The 23,856-nt window shown below is 45.6% G+C and overlaps 1 protein-coding gene across 1 annotated transcript in view; it reads right to left on the bottom strand.

The window, feature by feature from the left end:
• LOC138165408 (translation initiation factor eIF2B subunit gamma-like) overlaps positions 1-23,856 on the bottom strand; it is a 91,020-nt gene that overhangs the window by 66,837 nt on the left and 327 nt on the right. Inside the window, exons 2-3 of the mRNA XM_069093736.1 lie at positions 17,152-17,308; positions 14,750-14,892 (exon numbers count right to left, since the gene is read on the bottom strand). Coding sequence (XP_068949837.1) covers positions 14,750-14,892; positions 17,152-17,299 — 291 coding nt within the window. The 5' untranslated portion in view covers positions 17,300-17,308. The remainder of the gene's footprint in view (positions 1-14,749; positions 14,893-17,151; positions 17,309-23,856) is intronic.

The following is a 23,856-nucleotide window of genomic DNA, read 5'->3' as shown; positions in this document are numbered from 1 at the left end:
CCACGCACAGCAGGGGAAAGGGTGGGAGGCCTGCCTGTCTGAGGACAGAAAGAGATGGGCATGTGCAGGAGAAACCACTTGGGTGGCAAAGAGCCCTGGAAAGGAGGGGAGGCAAAGACAGGCCAAGCCCACCCGCCAGGCTGATGACCCCTCCCCCCTTCAGGCCAGAACAGCCTCTCTACAAGACCAGCAAATGTCAATCTGGTCAAAGGTCAAAAGAGGAACAAAAAAGGCCAAAGCAGGAGTCCTTTCCCTGAAAAAAAACCTCATGATAATTTTAGAAATAACTCAATGGCCCAACCCTAAATGGAACAAATCTGGTGTTCCCCCTCCACTGAGGAAGTCTTCTCAGGCCACATCTGTTCCATCTCTCCTAATTCTGCCCTTGCTGCAAGTGCTGATACACACCCATCAGTCACCTATCTGCAACGTCATTTGGGGGGAGGATACTTGGTGGTTTGACTAAATGAGATACCAAATGTTTTAAAACAAAATTTATCAATAAAAACAGAAAATATCTTCTGGGTAACAGAAAGTAACTGGTCTGACCTTGGGTAGGTCCCTTCCAAACAACCTTTAGGAGCTGGAGAGAGACAAACACCTGTGGATTCGTGATCTGAAAGCAAAATGTCACACCCACCCCCCCACCCCCAAAAAAAGGGGAAGAGAGCAGGGATGGAGACACTGAAGAAAATAAAACGTTCAGACTAGGATTCGGTTACCTTTGACAAACTGTGGGTAGTAGTAGGTTTTATGTGTCATTAGTTTTTCTGGTGGTTCTCATTAATACTTATTAAATTACACATTTTGAAAAGAAAAACAAAAAACCCACCCAGGCAGAAAAGTTGGGAAGTTGTGACAGAGGGAATTTCCACGTGCAGCCAGCCAGCGGCTCAGGGCACGGGGACCAAGGGCAGCCCGTGAGCACCCTGACAGCAGGCACTCAGGCTCTGCACAGCATCCCATCTGCTCTGCTCAATGGGATGGCAGGCCTCAGCACACAAGAAGCACACTCCCTGCCTGTTGCAAACAACGTTCTCCTCACCAGAAAACTTCTTAAGGCTCTCCAAGGTGAGGCAACTTGTCTGTGGGGACACAGCGAGGCCCCTGTGTGACCATGGGCAGCTCCTTCCCAGCCTCTGCACACAGGCCTCCTTGCTGCAACCTCTCTGAGGCCCCCCACACTCTTGCCACCCTGTCCACTGTCCTGCCCCACCCCTCATGTAATGAGGAGTCCCTGCACCTCCCACCCCACCAGACCAGGCTGCAACATGTCTGCAGCTTTATAGAATACAACCATCCTCTGAACTTCAAAACACTCTAATAACTCAGACGTTAGGGTGATTATCCCCATTTTCCTAATTGTAAGACTGAGGCCTAGGGAAGGACTAAGTGTGATTTGCCCAAGGCCAAAGAGAGAATCCTGTCTAGCACCCTGAGCGCTGGCTCCAGCCTACCCCACAGCACCCCCTCCCACAGACAGTGAGCCAAATGAACCTTCAAGCTGTTCCATACACCGGCCCTTCCATCTCCTGTCTCCATGCCCACGCTGCTCCCCTCCCTCCCTCCTCACCTCTGCCTCACAGAATCCCTCCTTTGCTTCAAAGCTCAGTTCCTCCTCCACCCCCATCACCCTGGCATTTGGGTGGCATGTACGGCTTTTTATTTCTATAGGGTGTTATCCCTCCCAACACAATGCAGGCTCCTTAAGTATGAGGGCCATTCCAGTTCTGCCTTTGTACCCAGAGGGCCTGGCCTACAATGGGTACTTTATAAGTATTCACTAAATTTTTTCCTATCTTACACTTCAAAAGCTTCAAAAGTTCAGATTTTGAGAGCTGAAAGAGATGACTGCAAACCATCTAGTCCAGCCCTGAACCAAGGAGCCTCACTCTCTTAATCCTGCATCTGTTAATGTACCCTTGGATCTCAATGCACTGACTCCTGTGGAGCTTGGGGTCCACTCATACCCCCAGATCTTTTTCACACAAAATGCTGTCTAACCATACCTCTCTGATCTTGTACTTATGAAGTTTATTGCATTTTTAGCCTCCCGGTTTCCTTCAAGTCTAAAGAAAAGAACTAAGTAAGTCCAGGAATAAAATTAATACGACATTAATAACCAGCTGATAAAATAAGTCCCAAATTTAATGAGTTTCCAGAAACAGGGCTTCTAAAAATCAAAGCTCCACATAAATCATCAAATTGAAGAGAAGAGACAGGTCTGGCAGCAGAAAGCCTCAGGGACTTGCTAGGTTCTAGTGGCAGCTCAGTGACCTGTCACCCTCCAGAACTTCAGAGCATTTTGGGCTCACTTTGATGCTCAGCTCCCTCCTTGGTAAAAATGAAGATGTTGGACTCACAAACCTCGAAGAGTCCTGACAGCTCAGACCTTCTAGGCCTTATAGTTCTCCCCAAATGGAGCATCCTCTGAACACTACCAGTGACCTTGGACATGATATTCCAACTGTTTACATCTTGGTTGCCTGGGATATAAAATAAAAGAGCTGATTGCTAGGCACATACCTAAGGAGATTAACAACAGAAAGAAAAGTTCCACACGTGCCAAAATATTCACAATAGCATTTTTTGTGTGGGATCAAAGAACTGGAAACAAAGTGAGTCCCCATCAGTTAGGGCAGAGTTAAACAAACTGTGGAATATTATTGCACAACTATGAGAAATTCAGAAAAATCTGGGTAGACCTGTATGAACAGATATTGAGCTGTATGCTGTGGGGAAAATAGGGCACATCTGGAATGACTGTCCATTAATATAACTAAATTAAGCTAAAATAAAGGGGCTGATCCCACTGTCAAAGACGTAATAACCAGAATATCCATCGCTGTACTATTTGTGGCAAAGAACTGCAAACAAAGTAGATGCCCGTTCATTGAGGAATGGCTAAAACAAGTGTGAAACAGGAATGTAATGCAGTATTACATCCTACACTATGGGAAATGATGCACATAATGAATGCAGAGAAGCATGGGAAGCCTTATATGAACGGATGCCAAGTGAAGTCAGAAGAACCCGGAGAACAATGAAAACAATGTAGATGAAAAGCACACCAAAACCAAATGATGTGAAATTACAATGACCGAATTCAGCCCCCCAAAAGAAGGGTGGGTAGATACCTGCCCACACTTTACTGTGCAGATGGGAAGGGCAATGAGTGGTCAGACTTTTCTGATGCGCTGGTTAGTTTTGCTGAACTGGTTTTTTTGTTCTTCCCCCCCCACCTAAATAAGGAGCAGTGGGGGTAGGGTTAGGGGAATAGGACATGCTGGGAATTACAGATGATGTAAAAATAAAAGACACCTACAAAAACATATCCAATGGAAATAAAATGCAGTCCCTAGAACTGGGGAAAAGGGGGAAAGGGTAGTCAGCTAGATGATTTCTGTCCCTTCTAGTTCTAAAGCCCATCTATAACCTTGGTTAGTTAGGTAAAAACCCTTCCCTGTCTGATTTTCATGGAGTTCTGCATGTATTAAAACTTGGATTGCTACCATAGGAAAGAAGGTCTGTCACTGGAATCAAGTTTCATTTCACGTTCTCTCTGTTTTTCCCACAATCACTTTCTGAAGAATTGACCAATTTTGATGAAATTTGAAACATTCCTAAGGGGTATCAAGTTACATCTTAATTTTGTTTTGTGGTTTGTCTGCCAGGTTGAAACAAAACAACAGCCAACGCATATTTAAATAGGCGGATCTTCTGTAATTTTTAACAGATTTCACTGAAATCTGGTACCTGGGTAGGGCACAAAATTGTGTGATTGATTAGACTGTGTTAGCACGGTCCCCAGAAACACTGGTGCCGTGGAGTCTGAAACAGGCAGCCCCCTCCTCAGAGCTCTAAAGCACCGTCTGTGCTCCCTAAACTTGGGCTCAAACTCCAGAAAGCTGGGCAGCTCAATTCCCTTCAACCAGCATTTCTTAACACTTTCAACATGAGAGGTCCTATACTAATCAGTGGGGATGCAAAATAAAATAGACCTAGAACTTGGGGAAAGAAGCTTACATTCCCCTGGGAATAAACACAGACACAAATAGATAAAACATTTCAACAAAGTAATTTGGCATGGGGGAGTGGGGAAGAGCACCAAAACCCAGGGAGATCAGCAAAGGTCCTGCGAAGATTACATTTGTGTGGAGTCTTGAAAAGAATGAGGGACTCCAAGGGAAGGGAAGGAGGGGCCAGAAATGCCTGTGCAAACATACGTAGGTGGGGGTGGAATGTTGTGCACAGAGAACAAAAAGTGGGCCAGCAGAGTGTGTGAGTGTGTGTGTGTGTGTGTGTGTGTGTGTAAAGGATGGACACAGGAGAACAGTCTAGAAAGGAACGAACTATACTTTTCATGCAATCTGTTTCTGTTTCTGCTCTTCCTGGTTCAGGTATCAGCACCATATTTGTGTCAGAAAAGGGAATTTGGTAGGACTCCTTTGCCTAGTTTTTCTAAATAGTTTATATAGCACCGGGACTAATTGTTCTTTAAATGTTTGGTAGAATTCGCTTATGAATCCATCAGGCCTCGGTGGCTTGCTTAACGCAATCTGTAATAACAAAGGCTTTGGTGAATTCCATTTCTTCCTGGGGAAGGCCCTCCACAGTCAGACACCAACCTGTTTCCTGGGGGTCTTTTCCTACCATTCTCCTTCACACATTGAACATTCTGATTAAAGGAGCCAAACCACGGGCAGCCGGTCATAGAGTTGAGAGTCGGATGCGGTGTCACTCTAATGCTTACTTAATTAGTCAACATGCCTACTATGTGCCAGGTCCTGTGCTAAGTCCCCAACAGACAAAGAAAAGCAAAGAGCAGGCCCTGCCCTCAAAGAGCTCATGGTCTGATGGGGAGACAATGTGCAAACACCTACGTACAAACAATTACAGACAGGATAAATGGAGGAAGGAGGGCTGAGAGAGCCTTCTTGTGGAAGGTGGGATTTTAGCTGAGACCTAAAGAAAGCCAGGGAAGCCAGAAGGCAGAGAAGAGGAGAGAAAGCATTCTAGGCCTTGGGTGTCAGATAGCCAGTGAAAATACCAGTCAGGAGACAGAGTGTCTTGAGCAAGAAACAGCCAGGATGCCAGGGTTGCTGGATCACAATGTACAGGGAGAACGAGGGGTCTTTGGCATTCAAGAGTACAACCTGTCCCTTCTATTAACTATCTGCTAGCAATAACAAAATGATTAATTACCCAGAAAAAAAAAGACCAATGTACAAGAAGGATTGTAAGGTGTGAGAAGACTGAGAAAGTAAGGGGGGAGGCAGGTTATGAAGGGCTTTAAAAAACAAAAAAAGATTTTATATTGAAAGATCACTTTGACAGCTGAATGGACCAGAGGAGGGAAGAGAGAGGACATGCAGACCCACCAGCAACTACTGCCTTAGTCCAGGCATGAGGCAGTAACAGCCTGCACCAAGGTGGCAAAATGGCAATGGAGAGAAGGGGGCACGTGCAAGAGACCTTATAAAGGTAAAACTGAGTCACTGGTAAGAGATTAGGTACGGGGGGTGATGAGAAAGGGTAGGAAGGCAAGGATAAAATCTAGCCTGACAGCCTGAGTGACTAGGAAGAATGGTGACAGCTTCCACAGAATAAAAAAAGTTAGGAAAAAGGGAAGATTTTAGGGGAAATAATGAGTTCAGTGTTAGACATACAGAGTTTAAAATGTCTATGCATCACCCAATTTGAAAGGTCTAATAGGTAGTTGGAAATGCAAGATTGGAGATCAGCAGAGAGTGTAGGGCTGATAAGCAAATCTGAGAGTTATCTGCATAGAGGTAACTGAATCCATGGCAGCTGAGAAGATCACCAAGTGAAACAGAAGAAGAAAGGGCCCAGGGCTTTGAGGGATGTCCCCAGCTCAAGGTATGGCCTGGATGAAAATCCAGCAAAGGGGAGAGAGGAATAGAACCAGGAGAGACTGGAGTCACAAAAACCATAAAGAGAAGAGAAAATCAAGGAGAAGTAGTTGATCAACAGTGTCAAAGGTGACAGAGTTCAAGAAGGTTGAGAACCGAGGAAAGGTCATTTGACAAGCGATTGTCAGTAACTTTGAAGAGAATAGTTTCTGTGGAATGAAGTCGGAACCAGAGGCACCTATTGCACATGACCTTCTCAAGAAGTTTAGCCATAAAAGGGAGGACAAATTTAGTGGCTAGAGGAGATGGACAAAACAAGTAAGGGCTTTTGGAGGATAAGAGATATGTGACTGTGCAAGCAGTAGGGAGCAGCTAGTAGTCAGGGGCAGATTTAAGATAAGTGAGAAAGTGAAGATGATAGAGGGGGAGATCTGCTGGAGAAGATGGAATGGAATGGGATCCCTTGTATATGTTTACCTTGGCAAGGAGAAGGGCTGCCTCTTCATATGAGACAGGGGTAAAGGAGGAGAAAGTGACAAGAGTCTGAGGGATGTGAGATAAAGAGGCAGAGAGAAGAGGGAACTCATATCAAATGGCCTCAATTTTTCCTGTAAATTATGACCTAAGATTCTTAGCTGACAGGGTTGGAGGAAGAGGGAGCCATGGGAGGTTTGAGGAGTGATGGAAAGGTCTAAATAATGGTATTTATTTAGACTGGGATAGTAAATTAATCAGGAAGCTATAAAAGGACTGCCCTACTGCAATGAGGGCCCAGTTGAGATTATGTAACATAAATCTGTAGTGGGTCCATTCAACATGGTTTTGCAGTTTTCTTCAGCTTGAAGCAAAGGCAGTCAATGGTGATAATAATCCAAGACTGGGATGTAGCTGGGCATGATAGGATAAGTGGGCAAGAGAAGTTGAACTGGATCACCAAGGGGTCAAAATAGGAAAGGGAAGAGAAAGTAACCAGCATAAAGGTGATGGCCTTGGAAAAAACCAAGGGGAAGAGGAATTAATATCACAGCAAGGGGCAGCAAGACAGAGGGAGAAAAGAGATAACACTAAGCTGTGATCAGATAAAGGAATTTCAGAGCTCACAAATGTGGAAATGAACGCTTGCAAGTGATGGCAAGATCCAGGGCATGAGCATCTCTGTGAAGAGCTGTGGCAGAGCAGAAGGGTCACAGTCAGGGGAAATGAATAAGCCAACAAACTGGGAGATTCTGAGTTTTTGAGGTGGTTATCAATATACTGATGCCCGAGAGTAAGGCAGAAGTTGGGGAGGAAAGAAAGTCTGTGAGCCAGGCACTTAACAAGTTAAGGAAGAAAGGAGAGTATTCTGGAGGTCTATGCACAACAGTCACCTAAACTTTGCGTGGCTGAACCCCAAAGGTGGAGTGAGTACTGAGTGATGGTGGCAGAGACAGAGCCTGGAAGCAGCAATGGGGAGAACAGAGCATCCTAACTCTCCCACTATATCAGTGAGAAGGCAGCATGAGTGAAAATTAAACCAGTGCAGAAAGGGTGGCCAGACTCATATCTTAACAAACTGCTCAGGGTTTAAGGCACTTCATAAAATCCATGAGTTTTAAGGTTCTCAGGCTGGAGACCAGTTAGAAAGTAACCGATGAAATATTCCTCACAGATCTGGTACATTTCAGAGGATGAACAAAATAAAGAGAAAGGGAAGCAGCTGGAAAAGGGCCAGGGTGAGGCCCAGAGAATCATGGGGTGAGAAGTGAGAACATGCCACCAAGGGAGGCAGAGGGTGAAGAGAGTCATGAGGACCTGGGGGAAAAGAACTTCAAATCTTCTCCAACTGGAGAAATAGTGAGCCCACCCAGATGAGCTCTGAAGATCCCTTCCAGGGTTGTCTCCTTATGGGATCTATGGCCTCTGGCATCCAACAGAACTTCCTTTGCTTGGTATTAAAAGCTCTTCACTACCTGGCCCTCATCTCCTCTCCCCACCTTCCCACACTTGACAATCCAGACTAACCAGCCTTATCCTTGCTCCTTGGAAACAATATCCCATTTCCCTTCTCTGGGCCAATGGTCAGGTGCCAACAAGGGCAGCAACCTGAGACCACCTTGCCAGCCCAGTCCAACAAAAGCAAAGGTGGGAGGACTGAGAAGCCATCGACAAGTCCCTGACGTTCTGGGTGGGGCCTGGGTCTGGGGTCGAGTCATAAAAAAGAGAGAGGAGATAGGAGCAGAGACATTTCTCTGTTATTCACAGCATCATGGGACTTAGAACTGGAAGGGAAGTTTAGAGCACATCTAGTCCAATGCCTCCTGCTGTAGACATGAGGACACTAAGTCCCAAAGGGGTAAAGTGACCTACCCAAGGTCATACCATGAGTAAGCTGCAGAGCCTGGCTATGAAACCAGCTCTACTTACTTTAAATCCAGAGTTTTTCCCCCTGTACTGTGAGTCCTTTTCTATTCTTCCTACCCTCTCCCTCCCTGCCAGCAGAGGAATGGGCAGGGGGAAACACTGGAGTGAACTGGAGTTACCTGTTCTAAGCTGAATTGAGGGAGTCTGGCATTACAGTCACCCCTGGTTAGTCTTGCCATCTTGGCTGAGGCAAGGGACACCTAGCACCCAGAGGTCACGCACAGACTAGAACCTCCTATGACACATCAGAGATCACTGCCACTGAATGGCAAAATTATGAAGGAAATGAGAGAAAGCCTCCACCATCTCGAGACCCCATAGTCCTTCTCATGCTGCCCCCTGGTGGCCCCAAGGTTCCCCAGCCCTCATCCGGGCTATCCCATGGCTACACGTGTTTAGTTCTGGGGAGAAGGCAGCAGATGTAAGACAGCAGCAGGGACCACCCCCCCCCCTCCCATCCCTCAAGGATTCTACAATCAGAGTGGAAGAAACCTGTGAAACAAAGGTTAAGGGGGATCACTATGAAGAAGGGGGAATCTGAGGGGTTCAGGGAAGGCTTCATGGAAAGGGTATCTCAGAGCTCATCTAATCAATCTTGTCCATTTTACATATGAGAGGAGAAAAGTCCCAGGGCAAACTGGGGGCAGAGCTGAGGCTAAAAGGCTTTCCACCACACCTGCAGCTGGCAGAGCCTCCCTGCCCCACAACATGGGATCTTAGGCAGGCTCAGGAACAAGCCCTGAAATGCAAAGTTATGTTGACAAATACTGGTTTTTGGTCAGGAAGTAGCTCCAATTCCCAAGGATGGCTCAATGCCCATTTCTACCCTCACTTGCATCACTAAGAATCCTTACCCCTTCAACAAAGGAGCAGCCTACACCAAAGAGAAATAGAAGTCTAGGCTCCTTTCTCCTATTTGTGCTGAATCTGTGCAGGTGTTTGGAAAATGTTCCTAGGATATGAAAGCATTTTCCTCTACCCCAATTCTTTACATACGTTAACAATTCCAAGGGCTGCTGAGAAAGGGCCAAGTAGCATCAAGCCCCCAAGAAGACAAAAGGGACCAGCTTCCCCTCTCTACAATGAGAACCATCAGGGGGCTCAGGCTAAGTTATGGCCTCACAAACCAGGAGTCTTCCCAAAATGAAGGAAAACAAGGGAGACTCCCCTAAATACTGGGTCTACTAAAACAGCCAGATGATTCTGGGCCTGCTGCCAGGCTCAGGGGTGACAAGGAGCCTCGGATGCAGAGAATGTCAGAACTGAGTCCTGAGAGCTGAGTCTGACTGTCCAGGAAGCCCTCGGCCACAGTAGGAGGCCACGAGTCTGGGTGCCTGAAGACACTCAACCCTTACACGGTGCCAACACTCTCTGAACAATCCAAAAGGTCACTGGCACATTATTCCAAGTATTTATGAGGTATCTGTCTTTGTGCATCAATAAAGTAGGAGCTAGAAAAAGCTAGTGGAACAGAAATAGACCTTGCAGTTGAAGAATTAAAATGTAAGACCAACAATCTAGCACTGGCACACCAGGGACAGGTGTCCAGAACCACCAACGGGTGGCAGCAAATCCAGTTACCACCTGGTGCTCTGGGGCCCAAAGGGTCCAGGGCTTCGCGTGGAGGGAAGGTGAGTGGGCGCTAAGGCCCCTGCCTAGCACCAGAGGTACTGCCAGCTAAGGCTCAGGGGCCAGGGACTGGCTGCTCTCAGACAGAGAGCAAGCAATCCATCAATCAATGCATCCCCAAGCACTTACAGAGTGTCAGGCTTTGGGGTGGAGGGCACTGCAGGGTCAAGATACAGAGACAGAAATGGAAAAGTCCCTGCCTATCTGCCTGCCTTCAGCAAGCTGACATTCTACAAGGGGAAACAAACTTCAGAAATAGCATATGAAATACAAAATGTAATTAGTAGGATTTTTTTTAAAGCTTGCATTTTTTAAAATGACAAATAGTCATTTCCAAAAGTAGAACAAGTCACTTATCTGGTAGGAGAACCTGAAAGAATGGAGAGCATCAAATAAGCAAACAATACCTACCCCCCCCATTTCTTCTTTTTTAAATAGTTCACAAAATCACCCAAAGAAGGGAACACACAAGACACCCTGGAGCTTGGCTCTACAAAAGCTGTTACCAGAGGACATTTACTAACTCCTTTTTTAAATGGCATCACACAGCATCACATACATCCAGGAAGGGATGGTTCTAAGTGTGGGGAAGTGGTAAGTTGCAGACTTGAACTCAGTAGTCTGAAGCAGGAAACAAGACATGTGATGGTGGTCATTCAAGGATGAGGATTTTCAGGTGAGAAACAAAAGGGCAGGGGAACAAAGGCTTGTATGGAAGCATTAAAATGAACAAAGATCAGGTAGTCAAGAAAAGGTCTGGGGCCAGGGCACAGAGAAAGAAGTCAAAGGGTCAAAGGTCACAGTAAGAAGAAAAAGGGAGAGGGGGGAAGAGAAAGGGCAGAGAGCCACAGGCAGAAAAAAAAGCCCTTGACTCGTGCTTGGAGTATAGTAGATGGAGGCTTGCCTCAGGAGCAGGGAGACCCGGGTTTAAGAGCTGCCTTTGACACACCCGGGCTGTAGGATCCTGGGCTACAGAGCTGGTAGCAGAAGCTCCCCAAGAAAAGCACAGGTCATCACGAGGGTGGTCTGGGGGAGGGGACATCTCATTTCTTCCTTGGTATCCTTGGCACCTCCTCGCCAGTGCCTGACATCTAGCAGATACTTAATGAATGTTTAGTGACTGATAAACAGCCTTAAAGATAGGGCCCAGGTCACAAGACTCACAGAAACCTAAAAGGACTCGAGTTCACAGATGTGGATGTGAGGGAGGGGAGGTGGTGATGGGGAAAGACTGGGAGTGTCAGGAGAGAACAAGGGGCTTGAGTGTCTGTCTGCCCAGCCCTGCACCCATCCCTGAGCCAGCAGAGACGGAAGAACAGCCTCCAATTGGCAGCAAAGGGAGGAAGGATGAAGCTGGCTGGAAGTTACGCAATCAGGTCACAGACACCCCCTTCCCCTGCGCCTTTCACCCATTTAATTAGGTGATAAGATGCCCAGGACCAGGAGATATGTGATGAACAGCCAGGAGGCTGCGTCACTGGATCTCTGATTGTGCTGTGTTCGTCCTTCATCCTTGAAAAGGACCATGATGATGACATGGTGTGAGTGAGGTAGGGCTGTGCAAGGTCACCAGCCTCATTTTCTCTTCCAGAGACATGAGTCCAGTGGCCAGATATTCATCAGGATGACTGGGGATGGCCCAGGATACAGTGGGAGACCCTGGCCCTCCTAGGCTAAGGGCTTTTTAGGTACTCACTTAGAGTGAGGTGATGCCCATTCAGTGAACAGGACTCTTTATGAAGTGAGTCAAGGGGCGGCTAGGTGGCGCAGTGAGTAGAGCACTGGCCCTGGGGTCAGGAGGACCTCTTTTCTGGGGGTAAAGAATTAAAAGTTGAGAGAAAGCCCATTACTTAGGGAATGGCTGATTATATGTTGGAATATCATGGTATTACAAGAAACAATGAGCAGGACGCTCTCAGAAAAACCTGGAAAGACTTAGATGAGTTGATTCGAAGTGAAGTAACAGCAACATTGTAAGATGATCAGCTGTGAATGACTTAGCTGTTCTCAGCAATACAACGATCCAAGACAAGGACTTAGGATGAAAAATGCTATCCATCCCCAGAGAAAGAACTGATGGCATCTGAATACAGATGGAAGCACACTTTTTTTGCTTTCTTTATTTTCTTGAGGTTTTTTCTGTCTATGTTTTCTTTTACAACACGACTATTTGGGATGTGTTTTGCATGAACACACATGTATAACCTATATTGAATTGTGTGCCTTCTCAAAGAGGAGGGGTGAGGAGGGAGGGAGAGAATTTGGAACTCAAAGTTTTAAAAATGAATGTTAAATACATATAGCTGGATAAAAATAAAATACTAAATAAAAGTTTAAGAAAAAAAGAAGATTCTCTTGGCAGCTAAGAGAAGAATGACTGGAGAAGGGAGAGTCTGGCAGCAGAGAGACCAGCCAGAAAGTTCTCTCCAGGTAAGAGGGGAAGAGCTGGCTTCATTGGGGTGATCCAGCCATGTGAGGGAAGAGAAAGGGAAGTATATGAGAGGCTGTGAAGGCAGAAATAACAGATGGGAAATTTGGACTGAGTTGAATAGACAAGTCAAATATGACATCATGGTTGTTGACTGACTTATAATGGGGAAGCTAGGAAGAGGGGAAGGTTGAGTTTGGGATGCCTATGGGACATCCAGTTCAAGCTCTCCAAGAGGCAATCTCCCATGTTTGTGATGAAGAGATAAGTTCTATCTATCATCTATCTGAATCATCTAACAGAGACGATAACTGAGCTCTCCAAGGCAGACAGTATAAAGCAGCAGGGAACACAATGACTTGGAAAACCACAAATTAACATCATCTGTGTTATTCTGTATTTTGATTTTATTAAACATCTGCCAATTACATTTTAATCTGTTTCACTCACAGGCATGAGTTTGACACCTCTGGTATAGAGCAAGTGTTTTCAATTTGGGGTCCCTGAGCTTACTTTTAAAAATATTTTGATAATTGTATTCCCATATAATTGGGTTCCTTTGTAATCCTATATATTTTATTTTGTGCATTTAAAACATCACTTGGAGAAGTGGGTCCATAGGTCAACAAGGCTGCCAAAGGGGTCCATGACATGCAAAGATTAAGGATCCCTAACATAAAGGGAAAAGGAAACAGGGCCCAGAGCAGAGCCCTGGGGACCCCATGGTTAGTGGGCCTGGCCTGGATGAAGAACCTGAGACAGAGAAGGAATAATCCTAAGAGTAGGAGGAGAACCAAGAGAAAGCAGGGTCATGAAGTATCACAAAAACGAAGGGAAGAGAGAGTGTCTACAAGAAGAGGGTGGTCAAAATCATCAAAGGCTGCAGAGACGTCAGGGACGAGAACTGAGGAAAGGCCATTCAATTTGGCAATTAAGAGATCACTGGAAACTTTGGAGAGAACATTTTCAAGTTAGCTGGAATTGTTGAGTTCTAATCAGTGGGGGGAGGAGGATAGGATGGAAAGGGAGAGAGAGAAAAAGGAGAGAGAGGAGAGGGAAGGAAGAAGAGAAAGAGACACAGAAGCAGATAATGGGGAGGGGGAGTGGACAGAGGAAGAGAAGGGAAAGAGAGGGCGCAAGGGATGTGAAAAGAGGGAGGGACATGGAGAGTGAGAATTCTCTCACATACACACCCCATACCCACACATACCCCCCCCCCATATACACATAAACACACACACATACACACACACACGCCGGCCTAGGAAGACCTTGCAAGCTTCAAAAAGTCCAAAGGATGTTGGAATTCCCATTGTCTCCCCACCACTCTAGTATCCCTCCATCCTGGGGTGGTAGCAGCATCTGATTACAGATTCTACATTAGGAGCCAAGAGAGTGGACCTTGACTCCCCTTGCTTAAGGCAAACCTGAGCTCCCACAAATGGGAGAAAAGAACTTTCAGCAGCCATGAACTGTGTGTTGCCCCTTTGCCATACATGGTCTCTAAGCCTGAGTTCACTTTTCCCTGGACTAAACATGTGCTTGTAGATGAATGGAGCACAGACTTTTCTGGTAACGCTTCTTACCAACTCTTGTTATTTAAGGCTGGCTAACTTAGCTGATTTGCAACTGATCATCTCGAAGTGCTAGCACACTAGCAGGATTCCAGACAACCCTGTCAGAGAGTCCCTCTCAGCTCCTGAGGAATACCCCTAGATTTGGGCTTTGCCTGGGAGATGGTCTAAGGACCATCAGCATTTATATGGGCTAGACTGAGCAAGGTATGTCCAATATCTGTCCTCAAGCAGACAATGCCCTCAGCCACCCTTGATTTTCCATCAAGAAGTTATGAAAACAGACCAGAAAGATGAATGGGGCTGTTCCTTTACAACAGACTCATCCCTCTATTTGGCTTACAGGAAGTCCTAGCACTGTGTCTGAGGACTGGATTTGAAACAAAAGATGGGAATGGTACTGAGGCAGACTCTGCTCAATTGGAGGCTGCCTCAGAAGGGGAAGACTTGGTGAAAGAGAACTAGAGAAGAGGACTGATGTGAAGTCACAAGTCCACTTAGGTACCACTCACAATTTTTTCAGAATTCTACTCTACTGGCTGACCTAAATACAGTGACCAACTTGTGAAATGACCAAAACCATGGTCAGCTTTCTCATTGGCCTCTTCTTCCCCGACACATAAAATGCTGACAAACTGCTCTCTAACAGAGTTGCTTCCTGTGCAAGCTAAGATTTCTCAGCTTTCTTGTCCATGAGGATTTTAGCCACCAGCAAAAAAATGGGAAGTTCTCATTCACAAGGTGAGTAGCAGCAGCAGGACTTCAGACTCAACAGGCAGAAAGAGAATTCTTTAAAAGTCCCTGTAAGGTAGAATGAGAATGAATGTCAAAGGAAAAAGGTCTACCTTAATTTTCTGAGAAATGTGGCGCAGGGAGTCAGCTGTCCCCATGTCGGTCTCATCTGTGATACACACCACATCAAGCTTCATCTTGAAATCTGTATACGGCAAATACTTCTGCACATCTTTGGATGTCACCACAATGACCTCTGTCACAAAAAAGGAAAAAGAAAAGTGCAGCCACTTCCTCAAACAACAGGTCAGCTATTTGGCCCAGATTTTTACCATGCTGTGAGCATCAGCAAGTCAAGGGTGAGGCTCAGTCTCACTTCGACAAATACCCTGACTTCTCAGCACACAAAACAAGCAGGATATTTTAAGAACTGTTCAGTTCCGTTAGTCATTCTGAACTTGACAAACATAGATTAATACAAACATTTCCACAAGCAAAGAAGAAGAGGAGGACTGGCCGCAATGTCACACATCTCCAATGGGCACAGGGCATCTGTCTAGAACTCTATTCCCAGATGCAGAGTGGCTGGGCCTGCTCATCTGTACCTCCAGAAGGCCATTTTCTCATCCCCAGAGACAGCCATTAGAGGGGACACTGGCATGCTTCTCACCTCCTGACAGAGAGGGGATGAACATGGGGCAGCAGCAACATACATGTTCCCACATGGTCAACATGAGGATCTGCTTTGTTTGCTTATGCTTATTCAGTGGGATTTTCCCCCAGTGTTGAAGGGGGTGGGTTGGGAAGAAGAGAAAAATTAATTTTTGTTAATAAATTCAATGTGTTTTAAAGGGGTGTATTGCCAAGTGAGTCACAATCCTCCATAAGGAGAAGCTACAAATGACAGCTCCAAGATTCAACCTACATGAAGAAAGCATGGCTATTCTGGCAGATTCTGCTCAAGCCCTTCCATGCCCCATGGCAGCTTCCCCATTCCCTGCCTTGTTCAGCCTCTCCTCCCTCCTCCACCCTTTGAAGCTTGACCCTCTTCCCTCCCTCTGGCCTCTGGCAAGGCCCTCTCCTAATGACAGGATTGACAGGAAGAATTTGACTTATATTTCCATCCCACAGACTCTGTCTGACCCAGTCATTCCACTTTAGACAGCTCAGAACTTTGGGAAGCTGGTCTTCTCTGAAGCGTCAGTGTGACCCTATGCAGCTCCCCTGAGTTCTGCAGGCCACAGGTCACATCCCCCTGTAAACGACAATCCTTCAAATCCCTAAAGACGACTACCACAACTTCCCTGAATCTCTTCTTTTCTACACAACTCCCCTCCTCATATGGCACAATCCCAAAGCCAGTCACCAGGCTGGTCAATCAACCTTGGGCACTCTCCAGCCTATCCATGAGAGCTCAGTCTGACCAGGGCAGAGCACAAAGGGACTACCATCCCCTATCACTATTATAAGGAGCAGGAATGCCACTATGCAATCATGGATGTAGAGCTGGCCTCAGAGCCAGGAATTCTGCCTGTGACACCTTCTGGCAGTGTGACCCTGGGCAAATGACATCACTCTCGGTGCCCTGAGCTGCTCTCTAAGATTCTAAACTGCAAAGAAGGTGCCCACCTACATGGGTAGGAGCCACTGTACCAAGGAGATAGAAAAATGCTTTTATCATTCCACCTTAACAACAGCCCTTCAAGGCAGGTACTCTTATTATCACTATTGTACAGTTGAATAACTGAGGCAGGCAAAGGTGACTTGTAATCAAGAATGCAGCAGTAGTAATCAGAATGATAGTGACAGCAGCTAATATTTCGAGAATGCTTACTTATGTGCTAAGAGCTTTACAATTACGATGGCACTTGATCCTCATGACAGCCCTTCGAGGCAGAGGCGGTTATTATGAGCCTCTTTGTAGAGATGAGGAAATCAAGGCAGAGAGAGGTGAAGTGACTCATGCAGGACCATGCAGCTGACGAGTGCCCGAGGCCAGGGGTGAGCTGAGGTCAGCCCAGCACTCTCCACCGCACCACCAGCTGCCTCTGAACACTCATTTGGAGACCTGAGAAATCCTGCCCCTCAGGACCAGCCTCTTTGAGGTGCTTCTCAGCCCCTCTCCAACAAGTTGGAAACTTCACTCCTCAAATTTTGCCTTTGCTCCAACTTCTGAGCCCTTGGGGCACTGCCATTTGCTGGCCAAGTCTTCCATGCTTTTCCCATGGAGGGGCAGAGAGGGGAGTTACTTTTGCCAAGAGAAGTTGAAGGCTGGTCTCTGAAAAGGAGAGCACAGGGCATTTTCTGCCCTCCCTCAGAGGCCTCCAACAGCCCTTTCCATCTGCCCCTGAGCCTCCTCTCCTGGGCCAGCCTCCCCATCTGTGACTCAGCTGCTGGTGAAGCACCATTCTCCCCCTCCACTCCCTGCTCACTAGCCTTTCATAAATATGACAAATTACAGGGCCCAAAGCACGTAGGCCAGATGACAGCATTTTGTGGCAGGCTGTGAGCTTACCTTCAAATCCAACACGCTCCAGCAGGTTCAATGGGTACCAGATCAAAGGTTTATTGCCAACAGGGAGCAGGGGTTTTGGAACACTGGAAGTCAAATCTGTCATCCGGGATCCCCCTCCCATAGCCATCACCACTGCTTGGAACTCCATGTTTCCAACCTGAAAATACAAAGAGGTAGTCAGTCAACAGGGCCAGTTTGTAATGAAATCTGAAGCACACCAGAATGTACTCACCTGATTTTCCTTTCAGCTATCTGTAACCTCTTAAATCAATGGCTACCACCAGAAACCCTCAAGTTAAAAGCTCCTAGAACTAAAACTTTGCATAGAATTCACTGGGGTCTTAAGTGCCATTCAGGAATCAGAGAAGATCTGGGCTGGAATCCTGTCTCTGAAGGAAAGTGACCTGCTATAGGACCCTGGGTCAGCCCCTTAACCTCTCTGAGGCTCGGCTTCCTATCTTAGGTGGATACAAGGACAACTTGCCCTTTCCAGTGTAAAAGGATGCCCTGAGAGCTGGAAGAAGGATCTTTAGTGATCAGGCCAGGCCCATTGAGTCAGGCTGCCTCCCAAATGCTGCAGCCAGGCCATGCTTTTGGATCGCTGACCATGACAGTCTTCACTGTGGTTGCAGTGGGCACCTCTTGAACGGTGCTCTCTGGACTGCCGGCTCCATGGCTAACAAACTTGCTTTCATCCTGATTCATTTCTCTGAATTCTGGCTCTCACTAAGACCCAGCTCCATTCACAACACTGTATCCCTGGCATTTCCTGTACTGGTTATACTCTCTCTCACCCCACTCATGAGTCCCCTTGTTCCCCACTGCCACTTTCAGGCTCTCCCTCTACCACTATGAGGTTCGGTCAATCCATATCAATGAGTCAATCAGAATCCTGGAGTCTATTGTCTCCAGACCCCCAGGATACTCCTCTTCTTTCATTAACGAGCTCCCCAACTCCTGCCTTCATTGTAGAGGGCTTCACATAGAGTAATACTCCCTCAAAAATCCTAACCTTACAGTTCTTCAATTTATTTATGTCAAAATGACCTCCTCACCACAAAGATGGTCACATGCCTGATCTTGCCATCACCCACAAATGCACCATCTCCGTGTTCATGAATTCTGAAATCCCTATCTGATCACAATCTGTCTTCCCACCTGTCTCTATGCCTTGCATCTCCAAACCCTTTAACCTCATAGTTCTTTCCCAGGCTATCTCCCCGGCATGACTACACTCTCCTCCCTTCCCCATCCTGACCCTTTGTCAAACCAGTTCAACACTACACTGGGCCTTTATCTCTAGTCCTTTGCCCCCTTATCCTATCAAAGACCTTGCCTGGCCAAACTCCAGCCCTGGATCACTCTCACCTGCTGCCTTTAATCCTACACATGTGCTATTGAACAAAGCTGGAGAAAATCACAAAACTGTGCCCTGTCCGATGCTCAGCAATCCTACAAGACCTCTCTCATCAACTCACTCTCCACAGCAGCTCTTCCAAACCTTCTCATTCCTCCTCAAACTTCCTATGGCTCCCATTTCCCCCAACCCTCTCGGATGAGAAATCTATCTCATATTTTACAGGAAAAAATGAGGCCATTTGCCATGAACTCCCTCTCCTCCCCTCTCCCTCATTTCCTATCACTCAGATTCCTTCTGTCACTCTGCTCCTTCACCCCTGTCTCCCATGAAGAGGTGGCCTTACTCTTGGCCAAGGTAAATGTGTACAAGTGATCCCATTCCATCCCATTCTGTTCCTTCTCCAGTAGATTGCCTGCCCTATCATTGTCATTCTCTCACTCATCATCCATTTCTCCCAGTCCACCAGATGCTCCTTTATTGCCTACAAATACACCCATGTCTTCCCCATCTTCAAAAAACCCACTTGATCTGTCCATCCCTGCTAGCTATTGTGCCATGGCTTTCCTGTTTTGTGTTTTGTGGCTACACTCCTTGAGAAGGCTGTCTACCATAGGTGTTCCTTTCTCTCACTCTCTTCTTAACTCTGCAGTCTATTTTCCAACCTCATCATTCAAGAGAAACTGCTCTCTCTAAAGTTATCAATGATGTTCAATGGTCTTTTCACACACACACATACACACACACAAAATAAAAATTTTGTTTTTAGCATTTTCTTTTTAAATTTTGAGTTGCAGATTCTCTCCCTCCTTCCTACCCCTCCCTCAACCACTGAGAAGGCAAACAATACATCAATTATACATGTGATATCATGTAAAACATACTTCCATATTAACCACATCACAAAACAACACACACAAAAAAGAAAGGAAATTATACTTCAATTTGCATTCAGAATTCATCATTCTCTCTCTGGAGGTAGACAGCATTTCTTCATCATGGATCCTCTGGAATTGTCTTACATCACTGTACTGATCAGAGCAGCCAAGTCTTCCACAGCTGGTCATCATTATTACACTGCTGTCACTGTCCAGTTTTTCCCGGTTCTGCTCACTTCACTTTGCATTAGTTTGTATTGGTCTTGCCAAGCTTTTCTGTAATCACCTTCCCCCCACCCCCATTTCTTATAGTACTCCATCACAATCACACCACAACAGGTTCAGCCATTCCCCAACTGGAGGACCAGTCCTCAACAATTGCCACCACAAAAAAAGCTGCCATAAATATTTTTGTACATTAAGGTCCTTCTCCTTTTCCTTTGATCTCTTTGGGATACAGACCCAGTAGTGGTATTGCTGATAGATGTGAGGTGGTACCTCAGTGTTGTTTTAATTTGCCTTTCTCTAATTAATAGCAATTTAGAGCATTTTTTATATGACTAGAGACAGCTTTGATTTCTTTTTCTGAAAACTGCCTGCTCATATCCTTTGACAATTTATCAATTGGAGGATGGCTCTTATTTTTATAAATTTGGCTCAAATATTTGAAAATTTAGGCCTTTATCAGAGAAACTTGCTGTAAAAAAAATTTTTATATTACTTCATTGTCTATGGTACCTTTCAGAAAACTGTAGTTTCTCTGATCGTGTCTTTTAATTAGGAATATTTTTGCTTTGCTTTGTATGAAATCATGATTGCTACCCCTGCCTTTTTTACTTCAACTGAAGTATATTAGATTCTGCTCTAGCCCTTTATAGTAATTCTATGTGTATCTTTCTGTTTCAAGCGGGTCTCTTGAACACAACATATTGTTCAATTCTGGCTTCTAATCCATTCTGTTTTCTGCTTCCATTTACATTCACAGTTATGGTTACTGTGTATTTCCTTCCATCCTATTTTCTTCTATTTATCCTCTACCTTTTTATCCTGTCCTTCCTCAAAAGTCTGTTTTGCTTCTGACTGACTCCCTTAATCCACCCTCCCTTTTATCATTCCCCTTCCCCCATATCTCTTATCCCCTTCTCTTATTTCCCTATTGGGTAAGACAGATTTCAATACCCAACTGAGTGGGTATACATATTCTTCCCTCTTTGAACCAATTCTGATGCGTGGGGTTTGAGTATTGCTTGCCACCCCCCACTTTCCCCTCCACTACAAAAGCTCTTCCTTGCAAGCCTTTTTTATGTGAGAACATTTTCCCCATTCTATTTTTCCCTTTCCCCTTCTCCCAGGGCAACTCTTTTTCTCACTCCTACATTGTTTTTGGAGATCATCCCAACACAATCCACTATCCTCACTCTATGTAGCCATTTTCTAACTCCCCTAATAATGATAAGCTTCTTAGGAATTACATGTATCATCTTCCCATATAGAAATATAAACAGTTTATTATTCTTTCACGTTCCCTTTTTTATGCTTCTCTTGAGTCTTCTGTTTGAATGTCAAATTTTTTATTCAGCTCTGGTCTTTTCATCAGGAATGCTTGGAAGTCTTCTATTCCATGAAACATCCATTCCGCCCCTCCTCCCCAGAGATTATACTCATTTTTGCTGGGCAGGTTAGTTACTCTTGCTTGAAATAATAGGTTCTTTGTTTTCCAGAATATCATATTCCAAGCCCTCTGCTCTTTTAATATGAAAGCTGTTAAATTTTGTCTAATCCTAACTCAGGTTCCACAATATTTGAATTATTTTTGACTGCTTGCAATATTTTCTCCTTGACCCTGGGAGCTCTGGAATTTGGCTATAATATTCCTGGGTGCCTTCATTTTGGGATTTTTTTCAGGAAATGATCATTGGATTCTTTTAATTTCTATTTTTTCTCTGGATATAAGAAATCAGAGCAATTTTCCTTGATAATTTCTTGAAATATGATATCTGATTTCTTTTTTTTTTTGATCCTGGCTTTCAGATAGTTCAAAAATTCTTAAATTAACTCTCTCTTTGATCTATTATCCAGGTCATTTTTTCCAATGAGACATTTCACATTTTCTTCTATTTTTTCATTCTTTTGATTTTGTTTTATTGTTTCTTGAAGTCTCATGGAGTCATTAGCTTCCACTTGCCCAATTCTAATTTTTAAGTTCTTTTCTTCAGTGCATTTTTGTGCTTCTTTTACTATTAGGCCAATTTTGTTTTTTAAGGTATTGTTCTCTTCGGTATTTTTTGTGCCTCTTTAACCAAGCTGTTGAGTCTCTTCATACTTGTCTTGAATCATTCTCATTTCTTTTCCCAGTTTTTCCTCTACCACTCTTATCTCTCTCTTTAACTCTTCCAGTAATTCTTGTTGGCTTTAAGTCCAATTAGCATTTTTCTTTGAAGCTTTTCTTGTAGCTGTTTTCACAGAGTCTTGAGAGGTTATACCTTGGTTTATACTGCTCTTATCTGCCACTGAAGCAGCTTTTTATGGTCAAGTTCTTTCTTGTTGTTTGCTCATTTTTCCAGCCTATTTCTTAACTTTAAACTTTATATTAAAGATGGACTCTGCTCACCTTGGGGTGAGGAGGCACTGTGCCAAGCTTTAGGTTTTTTTGTGGCACTATTTTCAGAACTAGTTCTGGGGGGGTCTGCAAGTTTTTGGTGCTTCCAAGATGGTGTGACCCAAGGAGAGGTGTGGTCATTACTCTCCTGATCTGCACTCTGGTCTTTACCCAGGAAGAGCCCCTGTTCCCCTGCAGCCACAAGCACTAGTGCTCCTCTTAGCCCTGGAACTGTGACCAGGGTTCCTGCTACCTTGTGAGCAATCACAAGCGCTCCTCATCATCCCGAAACTGCAACTCAGAACGGTTTACAAGCAGCAGAGCTGCTGATCAGTGCCAGCAAAGGGTCCCCCATAATCTTTCTGACCAGTTGTCCCATCCCCAAATGTCTAACTCCATTATCTTGGCTCTGCCCCTCACTCATGCCCTTTTCTCCATCTTTATCCTTCTTTGCCTCTCTACAGCATTTGACACTATCCATCAACCTCTTTTCCTTGATACTCTCCTCTCTAGGTTTTCAGGGCACCACTCTCTTCTGGTTCTCCTCCTACCTATCTGACCAGCGCTTAGTTTCCTTTGCTGGACCTTCATTCAGGTAGAGGCTTCTAACAGTAGCTATCCCTCAGGGTTTCATCCTGGGCCCTCTTCTCTTCTCCTTCCATACTATTTTACTTCATAATCTCATATGTTCCTATGAATTCAATTTCATCTCTATGTAAATGATTCTCAGATCTACTTAATCAGACCTAACCTCCTGGCTGAACTACAGACCCACATCTCTGACTGCCCAGTGGATAACTCAAACTCGCAAAAAGGTACCATAAATATCTTAAATATAACATAACCGAAACTGAACTCATTATATTCTCCCCCAAATCCTTCCATCTTTCTAAGTTCCCTTTCACTGCTGAGAATATCACCGTCTTTCCAGTTACCCAGGTTCTCAGTTGAGGAGCCACCCCTAAATTCCTCACACTCACCCCCCCACATCTAGTCATCCCCATTCCAGTTCATCCTCTACTCTGGTACTTCCTAAAGCACAAGTCTGACAAACACACACACACCCTCAATAAACTACAGTGGTTCCCTGTCACCTCCAAGATCAAAAACTAAAATCATTTGTTTGGCTTTTAAAGTCCTTCATCACCTGGCCCATCCTTCCTGGTCTTACACCTTACACCGCTCGGCTCCCCTCCCCTCCCATACAGCAATACTGGCCTCCTGGCTGTTTCTCACAAACCTCTGCATTCTTCCTGGCTTCCCCCAGCCTGGAATGCTCTCCCTCCTCCTCTTTGCCTCCTGGCTTCCTTCAAAGCCCAGCTCAAATACCACTTTTCCTGATCCCTCTTAACTCTAGGTCTTGCCCCCTGTGATTATCTCCAGTTTACCCAACAGAAGCCCCCAAAGATCAGGGTCCCACCTGAACTTGAGCCTTAAGCTGCCAACAACTGCTCCGTAAACACAAGTCTGCCCACAGGGGAGATTTCCTCGGGTGCCCATCCAAGGGCTGCCCATCACTGCCAGGCATGGTGCCACAACCCACCAACCTCGGAAGAGCTCCACCAACACCGGCCAAGGGCTACAGAGGCCACATGGACGTCTAAACCACGGCTGGAAGGCTGCGGCACGGAAAAACCAAGCCTGACAGATGGTGGGGGCCTAGGAAAGCCATCCTACTCATTTCACAGATGTTGCATCCCCACTGACCCCAGCCAGGGGCCCCGGGGCTCCCACACGGACCCTCCCCCAGCCAGGGGCCCCGGGGCTCCCACACGGACCCTGCCCTCCCTTAGAAACCTGAGCTCCCCACACACTCTCTCTCTCTCTCTCTCTCTCTCTCTCTCTCTCTCTCTCTCTCTCTCTCTCTCTGT

The sequence above is a fragment of the Petaurus breviceps genome, unplaced genomic scaffold, assembly GCF_028583685.1.
Source record: "Petaurus breviceps papuanus isolate PSGF00001 unplaced genomic scaffold, PetGlider_PUasm1.0 208, whole genome shotgun sequence".
Lineage (NCBI taxonomy): Eukaryota > Metazoa > Chordata > Mammalia > Diprotodontia > Petauridae > Petaurus > Petaurus breviceps.
This window is presented reverse-complemented; position numbering and strand designations above follow the sequence as displayed.